Below are 24,687 nucleotides of genomic sequence, written 5' to 3' on the forward strand. Positions count from 1 at the left end.
GAAACGCATGGGATGCTTTTGGTCACCACAATGATTGGGAGACACTCCTGGCATTAGTGAGTAGATCCAGGGACATCAAACATCTGAAATTCATGGGACGGTCCTGCCCAATGATGAACCATCTCGCTGAGAATGCCAATGATGCCTGCGCTGAGAAACAATGTGCCGTGGCTTCAGATCTTGACTTATCCACTTCCTCTCTTCCTCTGCCCTCTTGGCCTCCGATGGCACCTCGAAGGTCGGGCATGAGCTAATGGACAGAGGAGTGCTTAGCATGGGGCCAGAGGAAGGAAAGATCGGGCTTTTCTGAGCAGGAAGAAGGAGAGGCTTCCTGGTGTCGTCCTGCCCCTGCTGTAGATACTCTTGGCCCAGGAAATGGCCCAGCCTGGTCTGACCTCCAACCTCCTGACTCTGGACATCCCAGGAGTGGGTGAGATATGAGCTGGGCCTGACTGCGGCCTTCTCACCCTCTACCCCAAAGCAGGAAAAGTCCTTGAGCCAACCTGACTTCTCTGAGCTGCCCTGGGCCACATGACAAGCTTGTGTTGGGCTCAAGACAGGATGAAAGATGGGCCCCACACAGGACTCTCAGACTCCCTCTGCCACACATAAACATATACACACACAAGCATACACATTACACCAAAAGCTGGAACTGCAGGGTGTACAGACACCAATGGGTCTCTTTACCAAAGAAGAGGAGCAGATCCACTGAGAAAACCAGCGATCTCCCACACACGTTTCACATGTAGGGAGGGGGGCTTGACCCTCAGAGAAAAAGTGTAGGCCACAAGCAACCTCTCTTGGTTAATTTGGGGAGGAATTTTTTTCATGAATTCACAGTTCATGTTAAAATGGTAAATTTTATGATATATATATGTTACCACAATAAAGAATACCTTAATAAATACCTTAAGTGGTAATTCCCTGGAGGTCCAGTGGTTAGGACTCGGTGCTTTCACTGCCAGGGCCCTGGTCAGGGAACTAAGATCCCACAAGCTGGCAAGCTCAACCAGAAAACGGAAAGAAAAAAAAAAAGAAAAACTTTAAGCATTTTACAGTTGTATGGGGGAAGAGATGAAGAAATCCGCAATGAGCGGGTGAAGCAGAGGGCTGTGACTCATGAATAGGTGACAGGAGGGACAGCAGGAGCCTCCCCTTCCCCAGCCTGCCCAGGCCACCCAGCTCAGGCTGCAGCCTCACACCCTTGTTCTAGGGTGCACCAAGGCAGAAAGTCCTAGGAGGGGATACCTCTCTGCTATCCCGGCTTCCCAGCTCCTTAGGGGCATTTTCTTCTCCCTCTCTGGAGTTGGGAGTCCAGCCTCTGCTGCACACTTGTGTCTAAGAACACGCCCTTCCCCTTTCTGAGCCTCCGTCTCCTGGCCACGTATAAGGCCCAGGAGGCCGCCTAACTCTCCTCCCAACTCTCCTCCCTCCTAAGCACTGTAAGATTCTCTCAGTGTTGCTGCAGCTTGTGTTCACCCGGTCTGGATTCCCGCAGGGGTCCTGGAGGTCAGCGCCAGCAGTGGCCCTGTGCCCTCCTTCCGTCCTTCCCGCGGCTCCTTCAAGGGGCTGGGGAGCCCCAGGTCCTGCTTCGCCTGCCTTGAGGCCCCAGCTGTGCACAGGCCGGGCGCCTGTCACACGTTCCCAGCGAACGCTCACGGCGCGTCCCACTTCATGCCCGGGGAGGGCGACTCAGGGCCTGAGCTCGCGGCCCGCCGAAACTCAGAGTCCCCCCCCCGCCGCCCGCACGCGGGAGCAGCCGCGGGGTCACCGGGGGCCCTTCCGCGGCGGGGAAGCCGCAGCGGCCCGCAGGGCGAGGCCGTGGTGAGCCCCGAGACCAGGCCCGGGCCGCACTAGGCGAGGCGCGCACAGGCCGGGCTCCCGCGCGACGCTGAGACGTCGCAGGGGCGGGAAGCCCGCCAGACTCCTTAGCCCAGTTAATTAAAGAACAGACTCGAAACGGACCACCGAGGGGCGGGGCCGAGGGCAAACAGGACCCGCGAGCCACGCTTGGCGACCAGCAGGGCCCGGGGCGGGGCGGAGCCAGGGTGGGGTGGGGCGGAGCCGGGGGCGGGGCGGAGCCGGGCCCCACCCCCGTCCTCCGCGCCGAGACTCCGAGCCGCCGCGGCGGGCGCCATGGCCGCGGACCTGCGCGGCAAGGCCGCGACGCTGGCCCTGAGGCGGCGGCTGCTCAGGTATCGAGACGGCGCGGCGGGGAGGGGCGCGCGGCACGCACAGGCCCTGACACCACCCCCCGCCCCCGCCCCCGCCCAGCCCGGCCTCTCCGGGCTCCCGCGCCTCTGGCCCCAGAGGCCCCGCGGCGCGCAACCGGCTCGCGGTCGCGTCCCGCGGTGCCTGCAGCGTCTTATCCACCCCCGCCCCGGCAGCCGGGCGCCTGGGAGGACCCGGGCCCGGCCCCAGAGGGACCCGGGAAGGGACCGAAAGCCCAGACGAAGGGTGGGGGTGGGGGGTCGGCTCCCTGCGGCCTTAGAGAAAGTCTGCCCTCGACCTGTCAGGGCAGCAGGCTTGGCTGGCGAGGACCCGTTTAGGGCCGAGAGCCAACCACCTAATGGGGGTGCCCTCCCTCACACGCATCCCTGCGAGGATGCACTGCCCGAGGGAGCCCGCGTGGGCCTGGGGCTGCCACCTTTCCCCAGGACCAAGGGGCTCAGTGGGCGCCTGTGGAAATGAATGAAGCCACATAGGCTTCAAATGACTTAAACAATTTAAGTTTTAGCAACTTCTTACCCCATCCTTTCTCTCATTTCCAGCCACCTATGGAGTGGGGGGACTGGAGGCAGCGATACAACACCTTGCCCTTCAAGCTTTTGTCCTTTCCAGAAACTGGGAAGGGGTGGGGGGAGGCCTGTGAGGGATGGATTTCTCCCTTTCAGTCTGCAGACATGGCCATCCATCCGTTGTCTGTCCCCACAGCAATTCCTGCAGGCTCTTTTTTCCTGAGGATCCTATTAAGATTGTGCGGGGCCAAGGGCAGTACATGTACGATGAGCAGGGGGCAGAATACATCGATTGCATCAACAATGTGGCTCACGGTCAGTATCATACCTCAAGATGGCGCATGAGAGGATGCCAGCACTGACCCTACTCCCGGGGTGATCCTCAGGTTTGCAGAGAGGTGCAGAGAACTCAGGTTCAGCTTAGCCGGCATCCATGTATAGAGGAGGCCCAGTCTTTCTGGGATAGCTGTAGCACCTTCCAAGCAATAGCTATGCTGAACCAGCAGGAGTCAGAGACCTAAGTCTAGGGGTCCAATTCCACTGTTCTCTGGTAAGCTCAGAGAACACAGTTGGCCCAGCGATGACCAGCAGCCCAGCAGGACCCTGGCTGAGCCCTGGTGAGCATCTCGGGTCCTGGACAAGGAAACTGAAGTAGGAATTCAGTTATCCAGATGAGGCCACCAGAGCTGGTGCAAGGAAAGGGAGTCCAGTGACTCAGCAGGGAAGTTGGACGTTAATAGAGTTAAAAGCAGGGGCTCTAGTTCCAGACTGCCTGAGTTCATATCCCTGTCCTCCACTTACAAACTTTGTGGTCTTGGGCAAGTTTAAGTCTCTGTGCCTGTTTGCTTATTTGTAAAATGAACACGATAAAACTTGGTGAGCACCTCCAGATGTTTGGGGGATTAAGAGAATTAATTCATGTAACTGGCTTTGAGTACGCCTGGCACTTCGTGAGCCCCCAGTCATCTTCATTCTCTCATCCTTGGCCGTTGGCAATCATTATCTCCAGCCCCACTGACTGGTGAAGTCAAGCCCACCGACAGTCACCCCTACCCGCTCTCCATCCCCCAAATCCCACATCCCTTGTCTTTGTCAAACAGAAGGCCTCAAGAAGCTTCCTTAAGAACATGGGTTTTCTAGATCAGGTTTCTGCCAGAGAACTTTGCCTTCTGCCAGAATCTCAGGGACTCCTTTCTAGGTCTCCCTTTCCAGACTGGCACCTCTGTCTTCAGACTCCCTTCTTTCTCTGTACCTCTCCCTCCGTTACTGCATCCCCTCTAGTTGGGTTTACAGATTGGGGCTGGGGGAGGCCCGGAGGGATCGGCTGAGCAGAGCTGGCTGTGTGATGGAGGTGGCCCTCTTGCAGTTGGGCACTGCCACCCTCTCGTGGTCCAGGCAGCACACGCACAGAACCAGGTGCTCAACACCAACAGCCGATACCTGCACGACAACATCGTGGATTATGCGCAGAGGCTGTCAGAGACCCTACCGGAGAAGCTCTGTGTGTTTTATTTCCTGAATTCTGGGTAAGTGCACTGTGGCCAGCCCCGGGCAAAAGGATGAGACGGCGATGGAGAGATTTGCTCACATGGGCACAGCATAGTGTAGCCGACCGAGTGTGGGGAGAGGCAGCCCTCAGGGTGCCAGACACGCACCCTTCCTAGCTGCAGGCCCTGCTGCTTCTCTGTCAGATCCGGTTTCCTATTCTCTTTGTAAGGGATGCCATGACCTCCCTTTTAGGGTTGTTGTCGGGGCTCATCAAGGTAACATGTTCCTTTATCTCAGCTGTGTGCACACACAGCACGGTGCGGGGAGCCACAGCCACAATCCCTGCTCTGCCAGGAACAGGAGCATTGAAGCTTCTTCACAGAAATACAAAATTACAAAGAGGAGCCACTATCTGGAGGAAAAGTACAGAGAATAAGTGGGGGGAACTGGCCTGCTCTGAGAGGGTCGAGGAAGATGGCCCTGAAGAAGCGATGTTAGGCTAAGAGCTGACCGGGGGATAGCTAGATGAGGTAGAAATGAGCTGCCCGCCCCACTGGAAGTGTTCCTGTCAAGGTTGCACGGAACAGCCTGTGCAAAGGCCCTGTGGCAGGAAGAGTATTTGCACCCCAGCACACTTGAGCTGAAAGGCGGCCAGTGAGGGAGGGCAGAGGGTGAGAGCAGATACTGGGGAGGGAGGGAGGGCTCATCGCCCAGGGCTTTATTGGTCAAGTGAGGAATCTGTTTATCCTAAGAGCATTGGGAAGCCATCAGAGAGTTTCAATCAGGTAAGTGGTGTCATCACGACTGGAGGAAAGCAAGAATGGACACCATTAGGCACCAATTTAGTGGCCAGGTGACAGGTGATGCTACAGTGGGAGCAGCAGTGGAGGTAGAAATGGCAGATGATGGCATGTGCGCAGAACCAGCCCAGTGTACCTGGGAGAGAAAAGTACGGGGACTAATGAGGCACAGACGGTGTGGGGGGACCTGGTCCCTTTGCTGCCCTTGTCTTCCTGTGTCTCTCAGTAATACTGACCAAGTCACCACTCTCTCTGGAAATGCTTTCTGGTCTTGCTTCCAGAACATTTCATGCTTCTGGTTTTCTGCCAGCTTCTGGCCATTCCCCCTCTGTCTCCTTTGCCGATTCCTCCTCCTCTAGTCCTCAGCTGAGCCCTCTCCCTTCCTGACCTCATCCATTCCTGTGTATTACATATCATCCACATGCTGTTGACTCCCAAATTTGTATCTTTTTTTTTTTTTTAATATTTATCTATTTGGCTGCACCGGGTCTTAGTGGTGGCACATGGGATCTTGGTTGTCACATGCGAGATCTTTTAGTTGCAGCATGCAGGATCTAGTTCCCGCATGCAGGATCTAGTTCCCTGACCTGGGCCCCTTGCATTGGGAGCTCAGAGTCTTCACCACTGGACCATCAGGGAAGTCCCCCACATTTGTATCTTAAACCTAGATGTTTCCTATGTGTTCCAGTCTCAAAGTTCTAACTGCCCACTTGACTTTGGAACATGTCTAACATCACCTGTGCAAAAGTCATTAGGAGTTGATTATTTTTGCTAACACCTGGTGTGGGACCATGGCACTGGCCCTCCCTGATATTCTCAGGCACCTACCCCAGACCTTCCCAAGAAGACCAGCCCTGTCTCTCCTGGCAATGGCAGCATCATCTGCACCTCTACTCAAGGCAGAAACACGCTCTCTTCCCTGTCCTGCATCAAGCCTGCCTTGTCTGTCTCCAGGTTGTTTCCTAACTCCATCCACCTCTCTCCATCTGCGTGGCCACCACCTGCTCTCACCTTCGTGTCCTTCTTCTAGGTCTCCTCACTTGCACTTTAATTCCCTTCTACTCCATGAGATACACAGAGAGGTTTCCTCCTCATACGGGAGCTGAATTATGTCCCTTCTCTGATTAAAATTTTTCAGTAACTTCACATGGCACTGAGAAGAAAATCCAGGCTCCATCTGCAGCCCTGCCTGTCTCCCCACTTCCTCTCTCATGCTGCCCCTGGCCTCCCTTGTCTTCTCGTGGTTCCCTGAGCTCTTTTCCTTCACAAGGTCGTCGTCTGTGCTGCTCACTGTACCTAGAAACTTCACCCTCAGGACGCTACAGGTATAGCCTTAGCTCTGGCCGCCATAACAAAGTACTACAGACAAAGTGGCTTAAACAGAAATTTATCGTCTCAGTTGTGGAAGTCAGAATCCAAGATCAAGGTGTTGGCATGTTTGGTTTCTTTGAGGCCTCTCTTCTTGGTTGCAGGTGACCACCTTCTCACTGTCTTCACATGGCCTTTCTTCCGAGCATGCGTGCCCCTGGGTGTCTCTCTGTATGTCCAAATGTCTTCTTATAAAGATACCAGTCATATTGGGTGAGGGCCATCCAGATGGCCTCATTTTAATTTAATCACCTCTCTAAAGGCTCTGTCTCCAAATACAATCACATTCTGAGATACTGGGAGTTAGGGCTTCAAGACATGAATTTGAGGGGACACAATTCAGCCCATGACACCCCTCATCTAATGTAGGGCCCCACCTGGCTCTCTCGGCACCCTGTGTCCGTTGTAGCACTTACTAAATGATCATTCTGTCTTTGTTTTTTGGCTTTCATGACACGTACTAGGATGTAAGTTCCAGGAGGGCCGGGGTCTGCCTGTTTTACTTACCATTTTCACCCCCACCTCCTAGCACACTGCAGGCATTTGATAAATATTTACTGAATGAATAAGTGAATGACTGACAAATGGTATCCTAAGAATCCTGCTGCTGGAAGGGCGCCTCCTTCCTTCCAGGTTTCTCTGTAGAAAGCAGTCATCCAGGAGGGAAAGCCCTTGGACAGCTGTCCTTTTCTCTCATAGGTCAGAAGCCAACGACCTGGCCCTGAGGCTGGCGCGCCAGTACACAGGACACTGGGATGTGGTGGTATTAGATCAGTAAGTGCCATTTCCAGAAGTGAGAGGAAGCCGCTTATTGGGGATCAGTGAGGCTCTGATTTTGGGTGCCTTTGGCAGGAAAGATGGGGGGCCTGGGCCTGGAAAGGCTCATGAGGACCTGGCCACAGAGACACCCCACACATACACACCAGCCATCTCTTTCCCCCGGCATCTCTTCTGTGATGGCAGCTTCCAGAGAATACTTTATAAGGTGATGAGAGTTGGTCACACATTTTAGGCATTAAAACTATTGCAGTTACTTCCCTGGTGGTCCAGTGGTTAGGACCCTGTGCTGCCAATGCAGGGGACACAGGTTCAGTCCCTGGTCGGGGAAGTAAGATCCCACGTGCCATGCAGTGAAGCCAAAAGATTAAAATAAAATAATTTTTAAAAAACTGTTCCAACAGTAGTTCCCACTGTGTTGACTGTCTGCTGTGCACGAGACCCAGGCCCAGGGTTGGAGCATAACCACATTTAGCGTTCATTACAACCATGAAGGAGAAACACCACCCCACCCCCCCAACTTTATACAGGAGAGAACCCAAAGGTTTTAACGATGAGCCACTGTTACACAGCTAGTAAGTGGCCTTGGAAGAAGGCTTGCGGGCTCGATGGCTATGCCCATTCCCGGCCCTAGGGCTCAGGGGCCATGTCAGAAAGGCTGGTCTTCCCTGAGTGTTCCCTGAGGTGGAGAGACTTGTCAGGGCCAGGCCGGGGAGTACGTGCCACCTGAGCCCACTCTCCCTTCTCCTCCCCAGTGCTTATCACGGGCACCTGAGTTCCCTGATCGACATCAGCCCCTACAAGTTCCGGGACCTGGATGGCCAGAAGGAGTGGGTCCACGTGGTACGCGCTGCTCCAGGGGGCAACAGGTCGGTGCTTGCGCCCCAGCCTGGATGACATGGCACTGTCCCTTCCCACAGGCACCTCTCCCAGACACCTACCGGGGCCCCTACCGGGAAGACCACCCCAATCCAGCTGTGGCCTATGCCAGCGAGGTGAAACGTGTGGTCAGCCGCGCACAGGAGAAGGGCAGGAAGGTAACCACATGCATGCAGGTCCAGTCCAGCAAACAGCAAATGTTGCCAGCCCTGGACTAGATCTTGGGAACACTGGGAGGAATTGGAAGCAGCGCCTGTCCTTTGGGAATCTAGTGGGGGCATTCAGTGCTCAGCAGAGAGTTTAGATAGAGATATGTCCTGGGCATTAATGGAGTCCAGGGGCCCAGGCTGGACTGGTGTGGGTGTGAAGGTGGGCCCGTGGAGGGGGTGTGGCCTGATTTTAGTAATGTAAGGTGAGTAGGAGTTAGCCACTCCAGGCAGGGTGGGGGTAGAAAAGGAAAGGCGTCATCAACAGGGCGGTGGCCTGTGCAGGAACCATGTGAGGGTGGGGCCAGGCTGAGCAGGCAGAAGATGAACCCAGAGAGGCAGGCGAGACCATAGGCCAGCGGACTGCAAGTGCCCCTCTAGCTGAGGGGCTAGAGGCCATGGGGCACCTTTACAGAGTTTTAAGAGAGAAGGTCGCAGGACCAGGGGATGCACTTGAATGGGGCCAGTCTGAGAGCAGGTGCCAGGAGGAGGCCCTGTTGGCCCGAGTGAGCAATGGGGAGGGCAGCGTAGTAGAGACGGATTGTGGGGCAGAGACAGGAGAGACGGCTCACACGCTGGGAGAGCAGCGGCCACAGCAGCAATAGAGGGGAGGCAGCTGGAGACTGGTGTGAGGGCTCTCTAGAAGGTTTTGCTGAGGGAGTGACAACTGAACGGAGGATATATAGCAAAGACAGGCCAGAAAGGTTGGCAGAGCCAGATTCAGGAAGCCTGGCCTATGCGATTCAGATGGTCTGCACCTAGTTATATAAAACCAAAAAAGAGTTGCTGTGGTGGCCGCATGCGTGGGTGACTGGTTTCCCACCCTGTCAGTCCTTCCGTCATCCCAGCAGTAGCCTCCGAAGCGGCTCCAAGGCAGAGCCACAGTTTGGAAGTCGTTGCTGTAAGCAAAAGGGTCAGTGAAGGGTTTTAGACAGGATGGTTATGAGCTCAGTGTCTGGGCTGAGACGTCACCCTGGTGGCCAGTGGAGGATGGGTAGGAAGAGGTGTCCGCTTAGAAGGCAGGAAGCTGAGGCAGAAACTGGCAGACCTGCCAGGAGGCAGGAGTGTCTGGGGGGAGGGGATGGAGTGGGTGCAAAGATGCTACAGGGATAGAGTCAGAGGCTGTGCTGACTGAGAGATGAAGCAGGAGGCTGGATCAGGGATGGGGCCAGATTTGTGTGCTGGTTGGGAGGGATGGGACTCACCATATGGGAGAAGGGAAGGAATAGGCTTGTGGGGGAGATCCGTGCATTTCACCTGGGGCACGCTAAGTACAGGGGGTCTGGAGGCATCCAGGTGGGAAGAATTGGTTGGAGGCCTGAAAACGCTAGTCACAAACCCTCAGATGTGGTGTGGAGCCCAAAGTGGGGGCACAGGGCTAACAGGAGCTCCTGGTGTTTAGCGCCGGCACAGCAGGACGTGTGCAGCTTGCCGCTCAGCCCTCCTCGGTGCTGCTCCCCTCTCCTCCACAGATTGCAGCGTTCTTTGCTGAGTCTCTGCCCAGCGTTGGAGGGCAGATCATACCCCCTGCTGGCTACTTCCCAGAAGTGGCAGGGTGAGTAGGTGGGGGAGGCTGCCCCAGGGTGGGGTTGCCCAGCCTTGGTTCCAAATTCCAACCTCAGCCTGGCCTGTTTGCCAGAATTTTCAGAGCCCCTGAAGACATAGTGACTCCAAGCAAGGCCCCCACCTTACTGTTGGCAAAGCCAGGCTTCAGAGTCCCGAGGCCTCCTAGCTGCTGGTCTGCTCCCTCTCACCACAGCCCCCCACCGGCCGTGTGTCCTCTGCCGCAGGCACATCCGCAAGGCCGGAGGGGTCTTTGTTGCAGACGAGATTCAAGTGGGCTTTGGCCGCGTAGGCAGGCACTTCTGGGCCTTCCAGCTGCAGGGGGAAGACTTTGTCCCCGACATTGTCACCATGGGCAAGTCCATTGGCAACGGCCACCCTGTAGCCTGTGTGGCCACAACAGAAGCTGTGGCGAGGGCATTTGAAGCCACCGACGTCGAGTACTTCAACACGGTGAGTGAAGGCTCCAGGGCCAGGAAGCACCATGGTGGCTCCTGGACAAACAAGGCCACTACTACGCACTCATTTTTTTTGTAAATATGGTTGTTTTTTCATAAACATTACAGTAAATATTAATCGATATAATCCATATAAACAAAAGCTCTTTGGCTTCCTCATAAAATTTTGAGAGCGTAAAGGGATTCGAAGATCAAAAGTTTGAGAACCACTGAGTTATCATTCAATTCTAGTTTTTTCAAATCTTTTTATTAACTTTTGACTTACTGCCGCTTATTCTTTTGATACTTATTCTTTAAAATGTGTTGAGGTGATCTGGTACTTGATTGTTCTACATGTCTTTGGGAAATTGTGGGTTCTCTAAATGTTGTTTGCCAGACTCTCTGATATCTCTTAGGTCACACTTGTTAATTGTGTTGTTTGAATCTTCTGTATTCTTGCTGGATTTTTTTTTCCTACTTAACCCATTAATAACTAAGGACTGTATGTTTAAATCGCACACTATGATGAAAAATGATCAATTTTTTCTCATAATACTATTAATTTTTGCTTCATATATTGTGAGGCTATTAAGTTATATATATTTATATATATATATATATATATATATATATATACTTTTTCTTTTTTTTTTTTTTTCCGGCCGAGCCACTTGGCTTGCTGGATCTTAGTTCCCCAACAAGGGATTGAACCTGTGCCCTCAGCAGTGAAAGCACAGGGTCCTAACCACTGGACTGCCAGGGAGTTCCCAGTATATATATTTTTTATTTCTGTATGTTCATTGGGAATTGAATCTTTTTCTTGATTGAGGTATAATTGACACTATAACATTCATTTCAGGTATACAATATAATGATTCAATACTTTTGTGTGTGTGTGTGTGTGTGTATAGTGTGTGATCACCACGATAAGTCTAGTTAACAGCCATCACCATACATAGTTACAAGTTTTTTTTCTCATGATAAAACTTTTAAGATCTGTTCTCTTAGCAACTTTCAACCATACAATACAGTATTATTAACTACAGTCACATTATGTCCCTGGGACTTTATTTTATAGCTGAATTATTTTGTGCCTTTTGACTCCCTTCTCCCATTTGGCCCACCCCCACCTCTGGCAATCACCAATCTGCTTTCTGTATCTAAAAGTTCAGGGGTTTTGGGGTGTTTGGCTTTTGGCAGTCACTCCCCACTGCCTTTGCTCTACAAGTCATGTTACTCACTAACCTTCTTTCTGTCTCCATGGATTTGTCTGTTCTTGACATTTCATATAGATGGAATCACACTTTTTGTGTCTGGCTTCTGTCACATAGCATAACATTTTCAAGGTTCATCCATGTTATAGCATGACTCAGTCCTTCATGAATGAGTAATGTTGCATTGTATGAATATACCATGTTTCATTATCCATTCTTCAATTAACATTTTGGTTGTTTCCGCTCCTTGGTTATTATGAATAATGCTACAATTGACCATTCAGTGTAGATATTTTTGTATGGACATATGTTTTCAATTCTATTGCACATATACCTATGAGTGGAATTGCTGTGTCATATGGCAACTCTAAGTTTAACGTTTTGAGGAATGACAGACTTTTTCCACACAGCTATGCTACTTTACATGCAACATATGAGCGTCCCCATTTCTCCATATCCTCTCCAGCATTTATTTTCTGTTTTTTATTGTAGCCATCCTAGTGAGTGTAAAGTGGTATCTGATTGTGATTTTGCATTTGCCTGGTGGCTAGTGGTGTTGAGAATCTTCTCACGTGCTTATTGACTATATATATATACACACACACAAACATATATCCCAATATATATGACATATATATTCCAAAGAATATATCCTTTGCACATTTTTTAATTGGGTTACCTGTCTTTTATTCTTTTTTTGCTGAGTATCCTAAATACTAGATTTTTATCAAATATATACTTTTGTAGGTATTTTCTCCCATTATTTGAGTTTTTTTCTTTTTTTTTAATTAATTAATTTATTTATTTATTTATTGGCTGCGTTGGGTTGCTTCATTGCTGCTCAGGCTTTCTCTAGTTGCGGCGTGCAGGGGCTACTCTTTGTTGCAGTGCACCAGCTTCCCATTGCAGTGGCTTCTCTTGTTGTGGAGCATGGGCTCTAGGCACTTCAGTAGTTGTGGCACACAGGCTCAATAGTTGTGGCTCACGGACTCTGGAGCATAGGCTCAGTAGTTGTGGCGCACAGGCTTAGTTGCTCAGCAGCATGTGGGATCTTCCCAGTCCAGGGATCAAACCCTTGTCCCCTGCATTGGCAGGAGGATTCTTAACCACTGCTCCACCAGGGTAGTCCTGGTTGATTGATTCTTGACAAGGGTGCCGAGACCATTTAATGGGATAAGATATGATAAAGAATAGTCTTTTGGGGACCATAACTACTGAGCCTGAGCTCTACAGCCCACGAGCCACAACTACTAAGCCCACATGCCACAGCTACTGAAGCCCAAGTGCCTAGAGCCCATGCTCAGAAACAAGAGAAGCCACCACAATGAGAAACCTGCACACTACAACAAAGAGTAGCCCCCACTTGCCACAACTAGAGAAAGTCATGTGCAGCAACGAAGACCCAGTGCAGCCATAAATAAATAAATAAATAAATAAATAAATAAATAAATAAATAAATAAAATCAACCATAAATGTGCAGATTTAATGGTTTATTTTTAAACTTCCAGTTCTGTTCCATTGATTTATATGTCTATCCTCCTGCCAGTTGCACACAGTCCAGACTATTAAACTTTGTAGTATGTTTTGAAATCAGGAACTCTTAGTCCTGCAGTCTTTGTTCTTCTTTTTGAAGATTGTTTTGGTTATTCTGGGTCCCTTGCATTTCAGTGTGAATGTTCAGAATCAGCTTGTCAATGTCTTCCAAAAAAGCAGCTTGGAGTTTGATAAGAGATTGCATTGAATCTGTAGATCAATTTGGAGAGGATTGCCATCCTAACAGTATTTAGTCTTCTAATCCATGAACATGAGATATCTGTCCATTTATGTAGTTCTTTAATTTTTTTCAGTGATGTTCATAACTTTCATTGTAAAAGTTTTGTTTCGTTTTGTTTTGTTTTTTGTTTCGCTTCGTTTGGCCACACTGCACCACAGGCAGGATCTTAGTTCCCAGATCAGGGATTGAGCCCACGCCCCCTGTAGTGGAAGCTTGGAGTCTTAACCACTGGACCTCCAAGGAAGTCCTGTAAAAGTCTTACACTACTTTTGTTAAATTTACTCCTAAGTATTATATTCTTATTCATGCCTTTATAAATGGAATTGTTTTTTGTATATAGAAATACAATTGATTTTTGGGTATGGATCTTGTATCACTGCAACCTTACTGAATGCATTTATTAGCTCTAATAGTTTTTTATGGATTCTGTAGAATGTAGATTTTGACATGTACAAAATCATGTCATCTGTGAATAGAAGGATGACATGTTGTTCCTTTCCATTCTGAATGCCTTTTATTTCTTTTCCTTGCCTAATTGCCCTAGAACCGCCAGTACAATATTGACTAGAAATGGCAAGAGTAGACATCTTGTTCCTAATCTTAGGAGAAAACATTCAGTCTTTCACCATTAAGTATAATGTCAGCAGTGAGTTTTTCATAGAAGCCTTTTATCAGGTTGAAGAAGTTCCCTTTTTTTCTGAATTTGTTGAGAGCTTTTATAATGAAAGGCTATTGGGTTTTGTCAGTTGCTTTTTCTTCATTTATTGTAATGATTGTGTGATTTTTTTTGTCCTTAATCCTATTAATATGGTTTATTACATTATTTGATTTTTACATATCAAACCAACTTTACATTCCTGAGCTAAATCCCACATGATCATGGTGTATAATCCTTTTTATATGTTGCTAGATTCAATTTGCTTTTGTATTTTTTGGAGGATTTTTACATCTGTTTTCTTAAGAGATATTGATTTATAGTTTTCTTGGGATATCTTTGTCTGGTTTTGGTATCAGGGTAATACTGGCCTCAAAGAAAAAGCCAGGAAGTGTTCATGCCTCTTCTGTTTTCAGGAAGATTTTCTGGAAGATTGGTAGTAATTCTTTCAACATTTTGGTAGAATTCACCAGTGAAGCCATCTGGTTCTAGGCTTTGCTTTGTGGGGATTGTTTATTACTGATTCATTCTTTTTACTTGCCACAGGTCTGTTCAGAATTTCTATCTCTTCTTGAATCAGTGTCAATATTTTTTATCTTTCTAGGAATTTGTCCATTTCATCTAAGTTATCTAGCTCATTGACATACAGTTGTTCATATCATTCCCTTGCAATCCTTTTTACTTGTATAAGATTGGCAGTGATGTGTCCTCTTTCATTCCTGATCTTAGTAATTTGACTCTTCTTTTTTTATATATAAATTTATTTATCTATTTACTTATTTATTTTATTGGCTGTGTTGGGTCTTCATTGCTGCACACGGGCTCTCTCTATTTCTCTAGTTGCGGCGAGCGGGGGCTACTCTTCCTTGTGGTGCACAGGCTTCTCATTGCCATGGCCTCTCTTGTTGCAGAGCACGGGCTCCAGACGCGTGGGCTTCAATAGTTGCAGCACATGGGCTCAATAGTTGTGGCTCACGGGCTCTAGAGCACAGCCTCAATAGTTGTGGCGCATGGGCTTAGTTGCTCCGCGGCATGTGGGATCTTCCTGGGGCAGGGATCGAACCTGTGTCACCTGCATTGGCAGGCGGACTCTTACCCACTGCGCCACCTAGGAAGTCCTGACTCTTCTTTTTATCTTGGTCAGTCTAGCTGACATTTGTCAATTTTGTTGATTTTCTCAAAGAATCAACTTTTGGTTTTGTTGATTTTTTTTTCTATTGTTTTTCTGTGTTTCTATTTATTTCCAATGTAGTCTTTATGACTTCCTTTCTTTTTCCTTTGGATTTAGTTTGCTCTTCTTTTTTATACTTTCTTAAGGTGGAAATATTCATTTGAGATTTTTTTTTAACATAAGTATTTACAGACTTGAAGTTTTCTGTAGGCATTACTTCTACTGCATTCCATGAGTTTGGGTATGTTGTGTTTTCTTTTTCATTCATCTCTAAATATTTTCTAATCTCCCTGTGGTTTCTTTGACCCATTGTTTGTTTAAGTGTGTGTTATTTAATTTCCACATATTTTTTAGTTTTTCAGTGTTCTTTCTGTTATTTATTTCTAGTTTCATTCCACTGTGGTGAGAAAAGATACTTTCTATTATTTCAAACTTTTAAAATATATTAACACTTGTTTTATGGCCTAATATATTGATATATAGTCCATCCTGGAGAATGTTCCATGTGCACTCGAGAAGAGTATTTTATACTGCTTTTTTGAAGTGGAGTGTTCTGTATATATCTATGAAATCTAGTTGGTTTCTAGTGTTCAAGCCTTCTATTTCCCAGTTGATCACTCTCTAGTTGATTATTAAAAATGAGAGATTGAACTCTCCAGCTGTTCTTACTGATTTTTATATTTCTCCTTCCAGTTCAGTTTTTGCTTTATGTATTTGGGGGCTCTATTGTTAAGTACATATGTGTTTGTAGTGGTTATATCATTTTGATAGATTGACTCTTTTATCATTATAAAATGTTTTTCAAGTTGCTAATAACAATTTTAATCTTACAAGTCTTTTATGTCTGATATTACTACAGCCACCCCAGCTCTCTTGGTTACTGTTTGCATGGCATACCTTCACTCTTTTGCTTTCAACCTACTTGTGTCTTTACCAGTGCTCTTTATTTCTTCATGTGGATTTGAGTTACTGTCTGATGTCCTTTCATTTCAGCCTGAAGACATACTGTTAGTATTTCATGTAAAGTAGATCTGCTGCTGACAAATTTTTTCAGTTTTTTGCTTATCTAGAATTATCTTAGTTTCTCCTTTATCTTTTTTTTTTCCCTCACCACAGGGCTGTGGAATGTGGGATCTTAGTTCCCCAACCAGGGATTGAACCTGGGCCCCTGGCAGTGAGAGCATGTAGTCCTAACCACTGGACAACCAGGAAATTCCCATCTCCTTTATCTTTGTAGGATACTTTTACTTTATACAGAATTCTGGACTGATAGTATCTTTCTTTCATCACTTTGAATAGATCATCCCCTGCCTTCTGGCCTTTAGGGTTTCTGATGAAGAATCACCTATTAATCTTGTTGAGGATCTCTTGTACATGATGAGTTGCTTCTCTCTTGCTAATTTCAATATTCTCTCTTTGTCTTTTTTTTTTTTTTGAGGTATAATTGACATACAACATCATATTAGTTTCAGGTGTACAACATAACGATTCAACATTTGTGTATATTGCAAAATGATAACCACAATAAGTCTACTTGACATCCATCACTATAAAGTTACAGTTTTTTTTCTTGTGATGAGAACTTTTAAGGTCTACTGTCTTAGCAACTTTCAAATACACAATACAGTATTTGTTTGTTTGTTTTGGCCACACCAAGTGGCATGTGGGATCTTAGTTCCCCAACCAGGAATCGAACCCACATCCACTACAGTGGAAACGCAGAGTCTTAACCACTGGACCGCCAGGGAAATCCCCTGTATTGTTAACTGTAGTCACAATGCTGTACATCATATCTTTGTGACATTTTATAACTGGAATTTGTTACTTTGACCACCATCACCCATATCACCCACCCTCTTTGTTCTTGTCTTTCAGTAGTTTGGTTATGTTGTGTCTAGGTATGGAACTTGTTAGTTTATTGTACTTGGAGTTCATTGAGTTCCTTGGATGTTTAGATTGTTGTTTGGGTGTTATTTTAGTCAAATTTAGTAAGTTTTTGACCATTGTTTCTTCAAATATTCTTTCTGCCCGTTTCTCTCTCTCCTCTCCTTCTGGAATTTTCATGTGCATATGTTGGTACCTTGTGTCCCACAGGTCTCTGAGGCTCTGTTCATATTTTTATTCTTTTTTCTTTCTGATTTTCAGACTGGATAGTCTCAAGCAACATATCTTCTTCAAGTTTGCTGATTCTTTTATCTTCCTGATTAAATCTGCTGTTGAGCCTCTTAGTGAATTTTTCACTTCAGTTACTGTGCTTTTCAACTCCAGACTTTCTAATTAGTTCTTTTTTATAATTTCCATTTCTTTATTGATATTCCAAATTTGGCAAGACACCATTTTCATGCTTAGCTTTTTAGTTCTTTAGATATAGTTTCCTTTAGTGTTTAAGCATATTTATAACATCTGACTTAAAATCTTTGTCTAAAAAAAAAAGAAAGAAAAATAATGGTGGCCTTTGTCTAATAAGGCTACCACCTGGGCTTCCTCCAAAATAGTCTCTACTGATTGTAGCCCCTCCCACCACTGCCCCCTATATGAACCATGCTTTCTTCTTTCTTTTCATGTTTCATAATTTTCTGTTGAAAACTAGACATTTTAAACAATATAATGTGGCACCTCTGGAAATCATTTTCCCTCCTCATGGTTTGTTGTTGTTGCTTTTTGTTGTTGTTTGTATATTGCCTTTTTTGAACTAGTTCTGTGAAGTCTGTGTTCTTTGTCATGCATGACCACTGCAGTCTTTGCTTGGTTAGATTAGTGATCATCTAGTGACTAGGCAGATATCTCCTTATATTCCTGGAACCAAGGATTGTGTCAGTCTTTGACAAGGGGCTGTGTGTGTTGGCGCATGTCTTCTACACTCAGCCAAGTAGTTGGCAACTCTGCCTTAGCCTTAATTTCCTCCTTCTGAAGACCCTCAAGATAGCTAGTGGTGAGAGCTTAGAGCTTTTCCAGGCTTCCCTGAACATGCACGTAGCACTGGGCATGAGCATATCCCTACACATTTGCATGGCTTTCTAGATGCCCAGGACTATGCCAGAGCTTTTGTTCATTTTCTTTCTCTTGTTCCTCTGTGGTGATCTTGGGGAAAAAAACCTATCTATTATGCTAATTCAGCATGTTGGCCAGGCCACAATTCTAAACCAAAGATGCTGTGGGTAGAACATGCCACCTTTTAATGAGTTCACAGTTGATAATAATATACAGTAAGTAGCCTCAATCCACCCCCTGTGTCCATTCCACACATAATTTGCTTTGGACAAACCAGAAAGCTGCCTCATAGCAGAATCACCTAGGAAGCCTTTCATGATCTCAGGTATGAAGTTTTGCAAGCAACTTTTCAAAATGGTCTACAGGATACCACTGCATACCCATTAGAATGGCTACAATTAAAAATGCCACAATTTGGGCTTCCTAGGTGGCGCAGTGGTTGAGAGTCCGCCTGCCGATGCAGAGGTCATGGGTTCGATCCCAGCTCCAGGAAGATCCCACATGCCGCGGAGCAACTAAGCCCATGTGCCAAAAAAAAAAAAAAAAAAAAGCCACAATTCCAAATGCTTTTGAGGATGTGGAGCTACTAGGATCTCATAGACTAATGGTAGGAATGTAATATGTTACAACCACTTTGGAAAATAGTTTCATGTTTTTATAAAGTTAAATATACATTTATCAAGCAGCCCAGCAGTTCCACTCCAAGGTATTTACTCAAGAGAAATGAGAATATATGTTAACAAAAAGACTTGTTATAAATGTTTATAACAGTTTTATTCATAAATAGCCAAAAATCAAAGTAAGCCAAGGGTCCATCAACAGAAATTTGGATAAACAAATTGTAGTATGTCCATACAGTGGAATACTATGCAGCCATAAAATGAACAAAGTACCAGGACACACAACATTATGGATAAATTTTTAAAACATGTTGAGCAGAAGCCAGGCACAAAAGGGTACATATTCTGTGATTCCATTCATATGACATTCCAGAAAATGCCAACCTATAGTGACAGAAAGCAGGTCAGTGCTTGCCTGGGCCAGTGGAGGGGGGGCACAGAGACCTTTGGGGAATGATGGAAATTTTTGTATTTTCATGATAGTGGAAGTTCCACAGGTATATACATGTGTCAAGTCACAGGGATCTATATACACTTTAAATATATGCAGTTTACTGTATGTAAACTATACTTCAATAAAGTTTGTTTTTGTTGTGTTTTTTTTTTTTTAAGACATAGTTAAGGAGATCCCCTTCCTTCTGACTCTCTGCAACACACGTCCTCACTCAGACACCTGCAGGGCCAGATGGAGGAAGTGAGTCAGAGCACTCAGGGTGCCTGAAGGGGACAGCTAGTGCCAATGTAGCCAGAAAGGCTAGGTTTGTTTTTAAGTCAGACATACACATTTTCCTGTGAAGTCTCTTAAGACATTAGCACCTAATTCAAAGCTTTTAATTATGCCACACAAGCCAAACAAAATGAATCCTCAGGCCACATTTGGCTCACAGGCAGCCGACTTGTGGTCTGAGCCCTAAAATCTGCCCTGGGCTCAACCAACAGAGCTGTGAACTGGAACCACACAGAGTGGCTTTTCTCGGTGTGGCTCTGGCAAGTTGCTCTTGACCCTCCTTGAAAGAGGCGATGGGTAGTGCAATGTAGTGGGTCTGGGTCCAGTCCATGAGCTGGGGCCCTGAAGCCTTGACATTTTTGTCTCCATCTTTTTTACAGAAAGTATATTAAACAAAAAAAGGTAAATAAGATATAAATTTAAAAACAGTTTTAAAGATGTACATTTTAAGAGATTCTGAACACCCTCGCACGTGATACTGACTGCCTCTCTGTTAAATTTGCACTGTTAACATCTGGTTTGGTTTGTTTCCACGTTGAATTAGAGTGTTTTAAGTTAAAAAAAAAACAAAAAACAAAAAAAAAACCAGCTGTGTGGGAATGCCCAGTACATCCTCGCCTCTGATTTTTGCATTTTCTTGGGGATCCTACTGTGCCCTGGGGGTACTTAACCTGGATCACAGTCACATTAGCACCTGGAAAGGTGGGACAACCCATGGGGGCCTCAGGAGAACCCCATTTACTGCCCAGCAATCTGAGCCCTGAGGGGTTCGGGCCTGTGCTGGTCACTGCCTTTGGAATGTGTGTGGCGGTTCTGCTGCCCTTCACCTCCCTGGGGGCATGGCCACTCTGCTGAGCACCTGACATTCCCTCTGTCCCCTGGCTCAGTTTGGGGGCAGCCCAGTGTCCTGCGCCGTGGGGCTGGCCGTCTTGGATGTCTTGGAGAAGGAGCAGCTGCAAGCTCACGCTGCCTGTGTGGGCAGCTTCCTGATGGAGCTCCTTGGACAGCAGAAAGCCAAACATCCCATCCTCGGGGACATCAGGTGAGGCTCAGGGTAGCAGTCACTACCTTCCAGGGGCCTGGCATGTTTCCTTCAGTCACCTCGTCACCACTTGGAATGGTGAGAACTTTTATCTCCACTCCACAGAGGAGGAACTGAAGCACCTAGAGGTGCTGTCGCCCAAGATGGCACCTCTCGTTGGGGGGGGGATGGGGTGGTGAAGCCAGGATCAAACTTTCCTCTAGCCACACTGAGGGCCCCTCCCCATCACAGTTACTTCTGGTTTTACCACCATCTGAGGGTTCCTACAGCTCTCGGCCACCCCAGGAGGCAGAGGTGCAAACCCTGGTGGGCTTTCTGACTGGGGCTTGGCTGAAGCCCAGGCAGAGGGTGAGAGCAAGGGCCATGGTCCCTCAAGCCTGGCCTCCTGAGATGTCACCTTCTGCTCCAGGGGCGTTGGGCTCTTCATTGGTGTGGATCTGATCAAAGATGAAGCCACGAGGACGCCAGCAACCCAAGAGGCTGACTACGTGGTGACCAGGTATTGTTTCTTGAAACAAGTTGCCTTTGCAGTGTCTACGGCCCTGACTAGGAAAGAGCTCCCCTCTTGCCTCTCCTTTTTGTCCACTGTGTTCCCAGGCACACTGGGCCCACAGAGGGTTGACTGAAGGAGGCTGCTTTTAGCCTCTGAGTAGGTAAGAGGGCTGCCAGTCTGTGCACCCCCTTGACTGGGCTCTGTGGACAGAGAAAGCGGCCCCATCAGCTCTGTACCCAGTGCCTGGCAGCAGGGGCAGGCCATCCCCACCCTGAGCAGCCACTTCTGCCAAGAATGCCTAAGCTGCAGGAGCTCTCACACCAGGCAGCCGCAAGACGCCACTTCACAGCCCCAGGCCACCCTAGGGAAGCAGTGTCTCCAGAGCCACAGGTGGGACTGAGGCAGAACCAGACTCCCCATTCCTAGAGGGTTTTCAGATAGACAGAACTCCTGTTCCTTGTCTAGGTGGGGAGTGTCTGGATGACTCAGCATTTTAGGACTCGGAAGCCCTCACCCCCAGCACCGGTTTGCACATTCTTTCACTTGCACCCCAGGCAGGACCCAAGCCCCAGGATCCTTACCCTTCTTGTTTGGTTATTCCCTTTTTATCTCCATTCCTCATGCCTACCCCCTGCCCCCACCTTGGAAAACCCTTCTAGTGTTTGATATGTGTCCTTATTCAAGTTGTGAAATGTGCGTCATTCTGTTTTGAATTCACAAGCTGTATTGATGTAAAAAATCTCTCTCCACACGGTTTTGAAGCTGACCACTCCCACGTCCCATGTGGCCGCTCGGCCCCCGCCTTCTTTCTGCTGGCTGGGCACGTCCACCAGCTCACCCACCCCTTCCCCCAGGGAGCCTCAGGACTCAAAAATTCAGAGTGATCTGTGGGAAGGAGGGAGTGAGATCCTCAGCCAAGCCTGACCTCCTCCACCTTACAGCCACAGCTTTGGTTCCTCCAGTTCAGTGAGGAAACTGGACCAGGTAAATCCATGTTTCACTGGCAGTGACCCTGCTAGTAGGAGGCAGAGCTGGATCTGAAGTCCAGAACCTGGTCCTTCTAGCATGGCTGTTGTCCGTGCCAGGAAGACTGAGATGGGAGAGAGGAGCCAGAGGCAGGCTGAGGACACGCTGCTCCTGACAAGACTTACAAACAAAACAGAGTGGGGGTCAGAGAGCGTGTAGTTACAGTCATATCAGACCCCTGCTCTCAGAGGCCAGAATACCTTCCTAGGTTAAACGTGTGAATGTGCAATATTAAAAATGACTATCAGGTACCAATGATAATGTTAAAGAGGGTAAAGTCATCTTCCAAAAGGGAACTGGAAATTAACCGGATAGTCCTGTCTGGGGTTACAAGATAACCTGGGGGCAGGGTAGAGAAAGGGTTGGCAGGGACCTTAGTGAAGCTAGGTGAGCGCCCCATGGCTTCACGGTACTACTCTATTTGTGAATGCTGGACACTTTCCATGTAAGAAGTAAACCATACACCACCACACAAACCGTACATTAAAATGGAAAATTCAGGGACTCTTGCTGTCCACGTTGTAGCCCCTTGGACAATCTCAGCTTGGCTTAAATTGGGGGTCCAGTGATGGATAAAGCGAGACCCCTGCTCTGGGGGTGGGCAGCAGGCTCAGGGCCAGGTGCAGGGCACCCCAGACAGGAGCTTTTGATGCCAGGCCACAAAGTTGGGCAGGAGTTTGGCAGGGGGTGGGCAGTGCTGCATCCTAGTGAGACCTGGCCTGTGGAGGGCTCTGAGGGCAGTGTGGCAGGAGCCCCACCCACGAAACCAAAGCCAGGCTGAGGAAGGTCTGGAAGGGCTGTGTGAAGTGCCCTTGGCTGGTGGGCAGCAGGCCCTGCTGTGTTCTACCCTTACAGGCTGAAGGAGAACTACATTTTGTTGAGCACAGATGGCCCCGGGAGGAACGTCCTAAAGTTTAAGCCCCCAATGTGTTTCAGCTTGGACAATGCACGACATGTGGTAGCAAAGCTGGATGCCATCCTGACAGGTGAGCCTGGAGGCCAAGGGGCTGCTGATGTGTGTCTAGAACCCAGCCCAGAGCTAGGACCTTCCAGCGTGCTCAGGGACAGCGGTGCAGCAGCTGAGCCAGTGTTCTCCGAACAGTGCAGGGAGTGGGGAGCCGAGTCCTCTGTTCCTGCCTATGCAGCCATCAGCATGGCACCCAGGACCAGGGGAGCCAGGCTAGGCTTTTAAGCCCAATTATCAGAACTACAGTGGGAGATGCCATTGGGTCCTTAAAGCCTCCCTGAGATGCTGGTGGCAGCAGCTTTGCCTTTTTTTCAGCTGCTGAGTGGCTGAAATGAGATTTGCACCCTACTGATTCAATGCAAAATGAAACCCTCCTCCACATTCCTAATCATTTAGGAAAGTCAAGGTCTCCCTTAAATCCACTTACAAGGAAATCTGTAATTACCAAATTGGACCCATCTATGCACTGAGGCTGTGTTCCATGTACAGAGCACTCAGTGAGTGACCCCAAAACAGGCAAAATTCTGTCTTCCTGGTAGAGCTCAGAGCAGCCCAGCCACAACCCTCCCTGCCCCCCCTACCCGGGATACTTCACTGCTACCCACCCCCATTCTCTGAAGTTGAGGCCCAATCCCTACTAGACACAATTTGAGGTGGTATGGGACCTGCTGGGGGAAGGTAATGCATTTTCAGTAAGCCAGGGGAGGAAAGGCTGGCTGGGCACAGAACTGGCTTGGAGTCAGTGTACAGAGTTGAGCCGGGAAGTCTCAGGAAATCTGAGGGTTGATTCCTTTCGGGAAATTGTTGCTGACCCTGTGGCTGGTGGTCCACACACATGGGTGAAGGGTGGGATCTGGACTTGAACAGGCCAGCACACCTACGTCCACACTGCCATTCAAGAAGCTTGGACACTGAACACAGCAGGAGTCTTTAGCAGAGGAGAAAGGTTGACCATTTTGGGTGGCCCCGTGGTCTTTTTCAGACATGGAAGAGAAAGTAAGAAGTTGTGAGACACTGAGGCTCCAGCCCTGAGGCAACTCTGAGGGGTGTTCTTCTCTAGGTAAGTGGCCTTGCTTCTTGTTCATGAAGACCCAGAACTGGGTTCCTTACCATCCATCAGCAGCTCCTTCAGCATTCTTCTTCCAGGTGATATCCCTTTCCCACAGGTTAGTTTCAACACTGAGAGGCTCTGGCTGCCTTGGGCTCTCCCCATTTCCCACCCCTGAAAATCCCCAAAGTACTTAAGGTTTTGGATCTGATGGCTGGCAGAGTAGCTATTTCCTCCCCCAGCCAGTTCCTCTGTGGGAAACAGAACTTTTGCCAGGCTTTATCCAGCTAGAGCCCCTGCCCAGTGCTGTCACAACCAGCTATCTTAAGCCTCAGCCACTAGACTTTGGGTTGCTTCAATCAAGCCAACAAATAGGCCCCCCCAAAGAGGGCTGTCACATGACAACCAGGAGGGGCACTGTCTTGCCCAGATCCAGCTGGCCCCTTTGTGTGTCTGCTTTTGTGTTTAGGTTCACACCGTCTTTGCTGGCAGAGAATCCCATTTCCAATGGCAAGTCAAGACAGGTGTTCCAACAAGGTGCTCCTAACTGCCCTGGGACAGTGTCCCCACTGAGGGCGGTAACCTTCACTGTTCTGTCTTCACCTCCTTGAAAAGCGGCCTCAAATCTCTGAGCCACTCCACTTTCTTTCAAGGGGCACGAGTCCTAGGCAGGGCCAAGTCATTAAAGGAAGCTAACCA

General features: G+C 48.1%; 1 protein-coding gene across 3 annotated transcripts; it reads left to right on the forward strand.

Annotated features, from left to right (window-relative positions):
• The first annotated feature begins 2,115 nt into the window (after positions 1 to 2,115).
• PHYKPL (5-phosphohydroxy-L-lysine phospho-lyase) lies at positions 2,116 to 24,680 on the forward strand. 3 transcript variants are annotated; one of them, XM_057727641.1, is made up of 13 exons: positions 2,117 to 2,198; positions 2,938 to 3,056; positions 4,108 to 4,267; positions 7,097 to 7,171; positions 7,930 to 8,017; positions 8,095 to 8,211; positions 9,732 to 9,814; positions 10,050 to 10,275; positions 20,300 to 20,454; positions 20,864 to 20,953; positions 22,829 to 22,959; positions 23,923 to 24,000; positions 24,419 to 24,680. In XM_057727641.1, the coding sequence occupies exons 1-12, from the start codon at positions 2,140 to 2,142 to the stop codon at positions 23,970 to 23,972; spliced, it is 1,353 nt and encodes a 450-aa protein (XP_057583624.1). In that variant the 5' UTR covers positions 2,117 to 2,139; the 3' UTR covers positions 23,973 to 24,000; positions 24,419 to 24,680. The 3 variants fall into 3 exon arrangements, with proteins under 3 accessions (XP_057583633.1, XP_057583624.1, XP_057583615.1); XM_057727632.1 differs by having other exon boundaries at positions 24,458 to 24,680; XM_057727650.1 differs by lacking the exons at positions 20,864 to 20,953; positions 22,829 to 22,959; positions 23,923 to 24,000; positions 24,419 to 24,680 and having other exon boundaries at positions 2,116 to 2,198; positions 2,775 to 3,056; positions 20,300 to 20,569.
• Positions 24,681 to 24,687: the final 7 nt, after the last annotated feature.

This window comes from Hippopotamus amphibius, chromosome 1 (genome assembly GCF_030028045.1).
Source record: "Hippopotamus amphibius kiboko isolate mHipAmp2 chromosome 1, mHipAmp2.hap2, whole genome shotgun sequence".
Classification (NCBI taxonomy): Eukaryota; Metazoa; Chordata; class Mammalia; order Artiodactyla; family Hippopotamidae; genus Hippopotamus; species Hippopotamus amphibius.

What these genes read in the sequence shown, in the direction of transcription:
- PHYKPL (XM_057727641.1), top strand. Translation starts at nt 2,140, where the DNA reads ATGGCCGCGGACCTGCGCGGCAAGGCCGCGACGCTGGCCCTGAGGCGG. An exon ending in CTGAGGCGGCGGCTGCTCAG is followed by an intron (nt 2,199 to 2,937) that starts GTATCGAGACGG and finishes CTGTCCCCACAG; the next exon opens with CAATTCCTGCAGGCTCTTTT. An exon ending in CACAGGAGAAGGGCAGGAAG is followed by an intron (nt 8,212 to 9,731) that starts GTAACCACATGC and finishes TCTCCTCCACAG; the next exon opens with ATTGCAGCGTTCTTTGCTGA.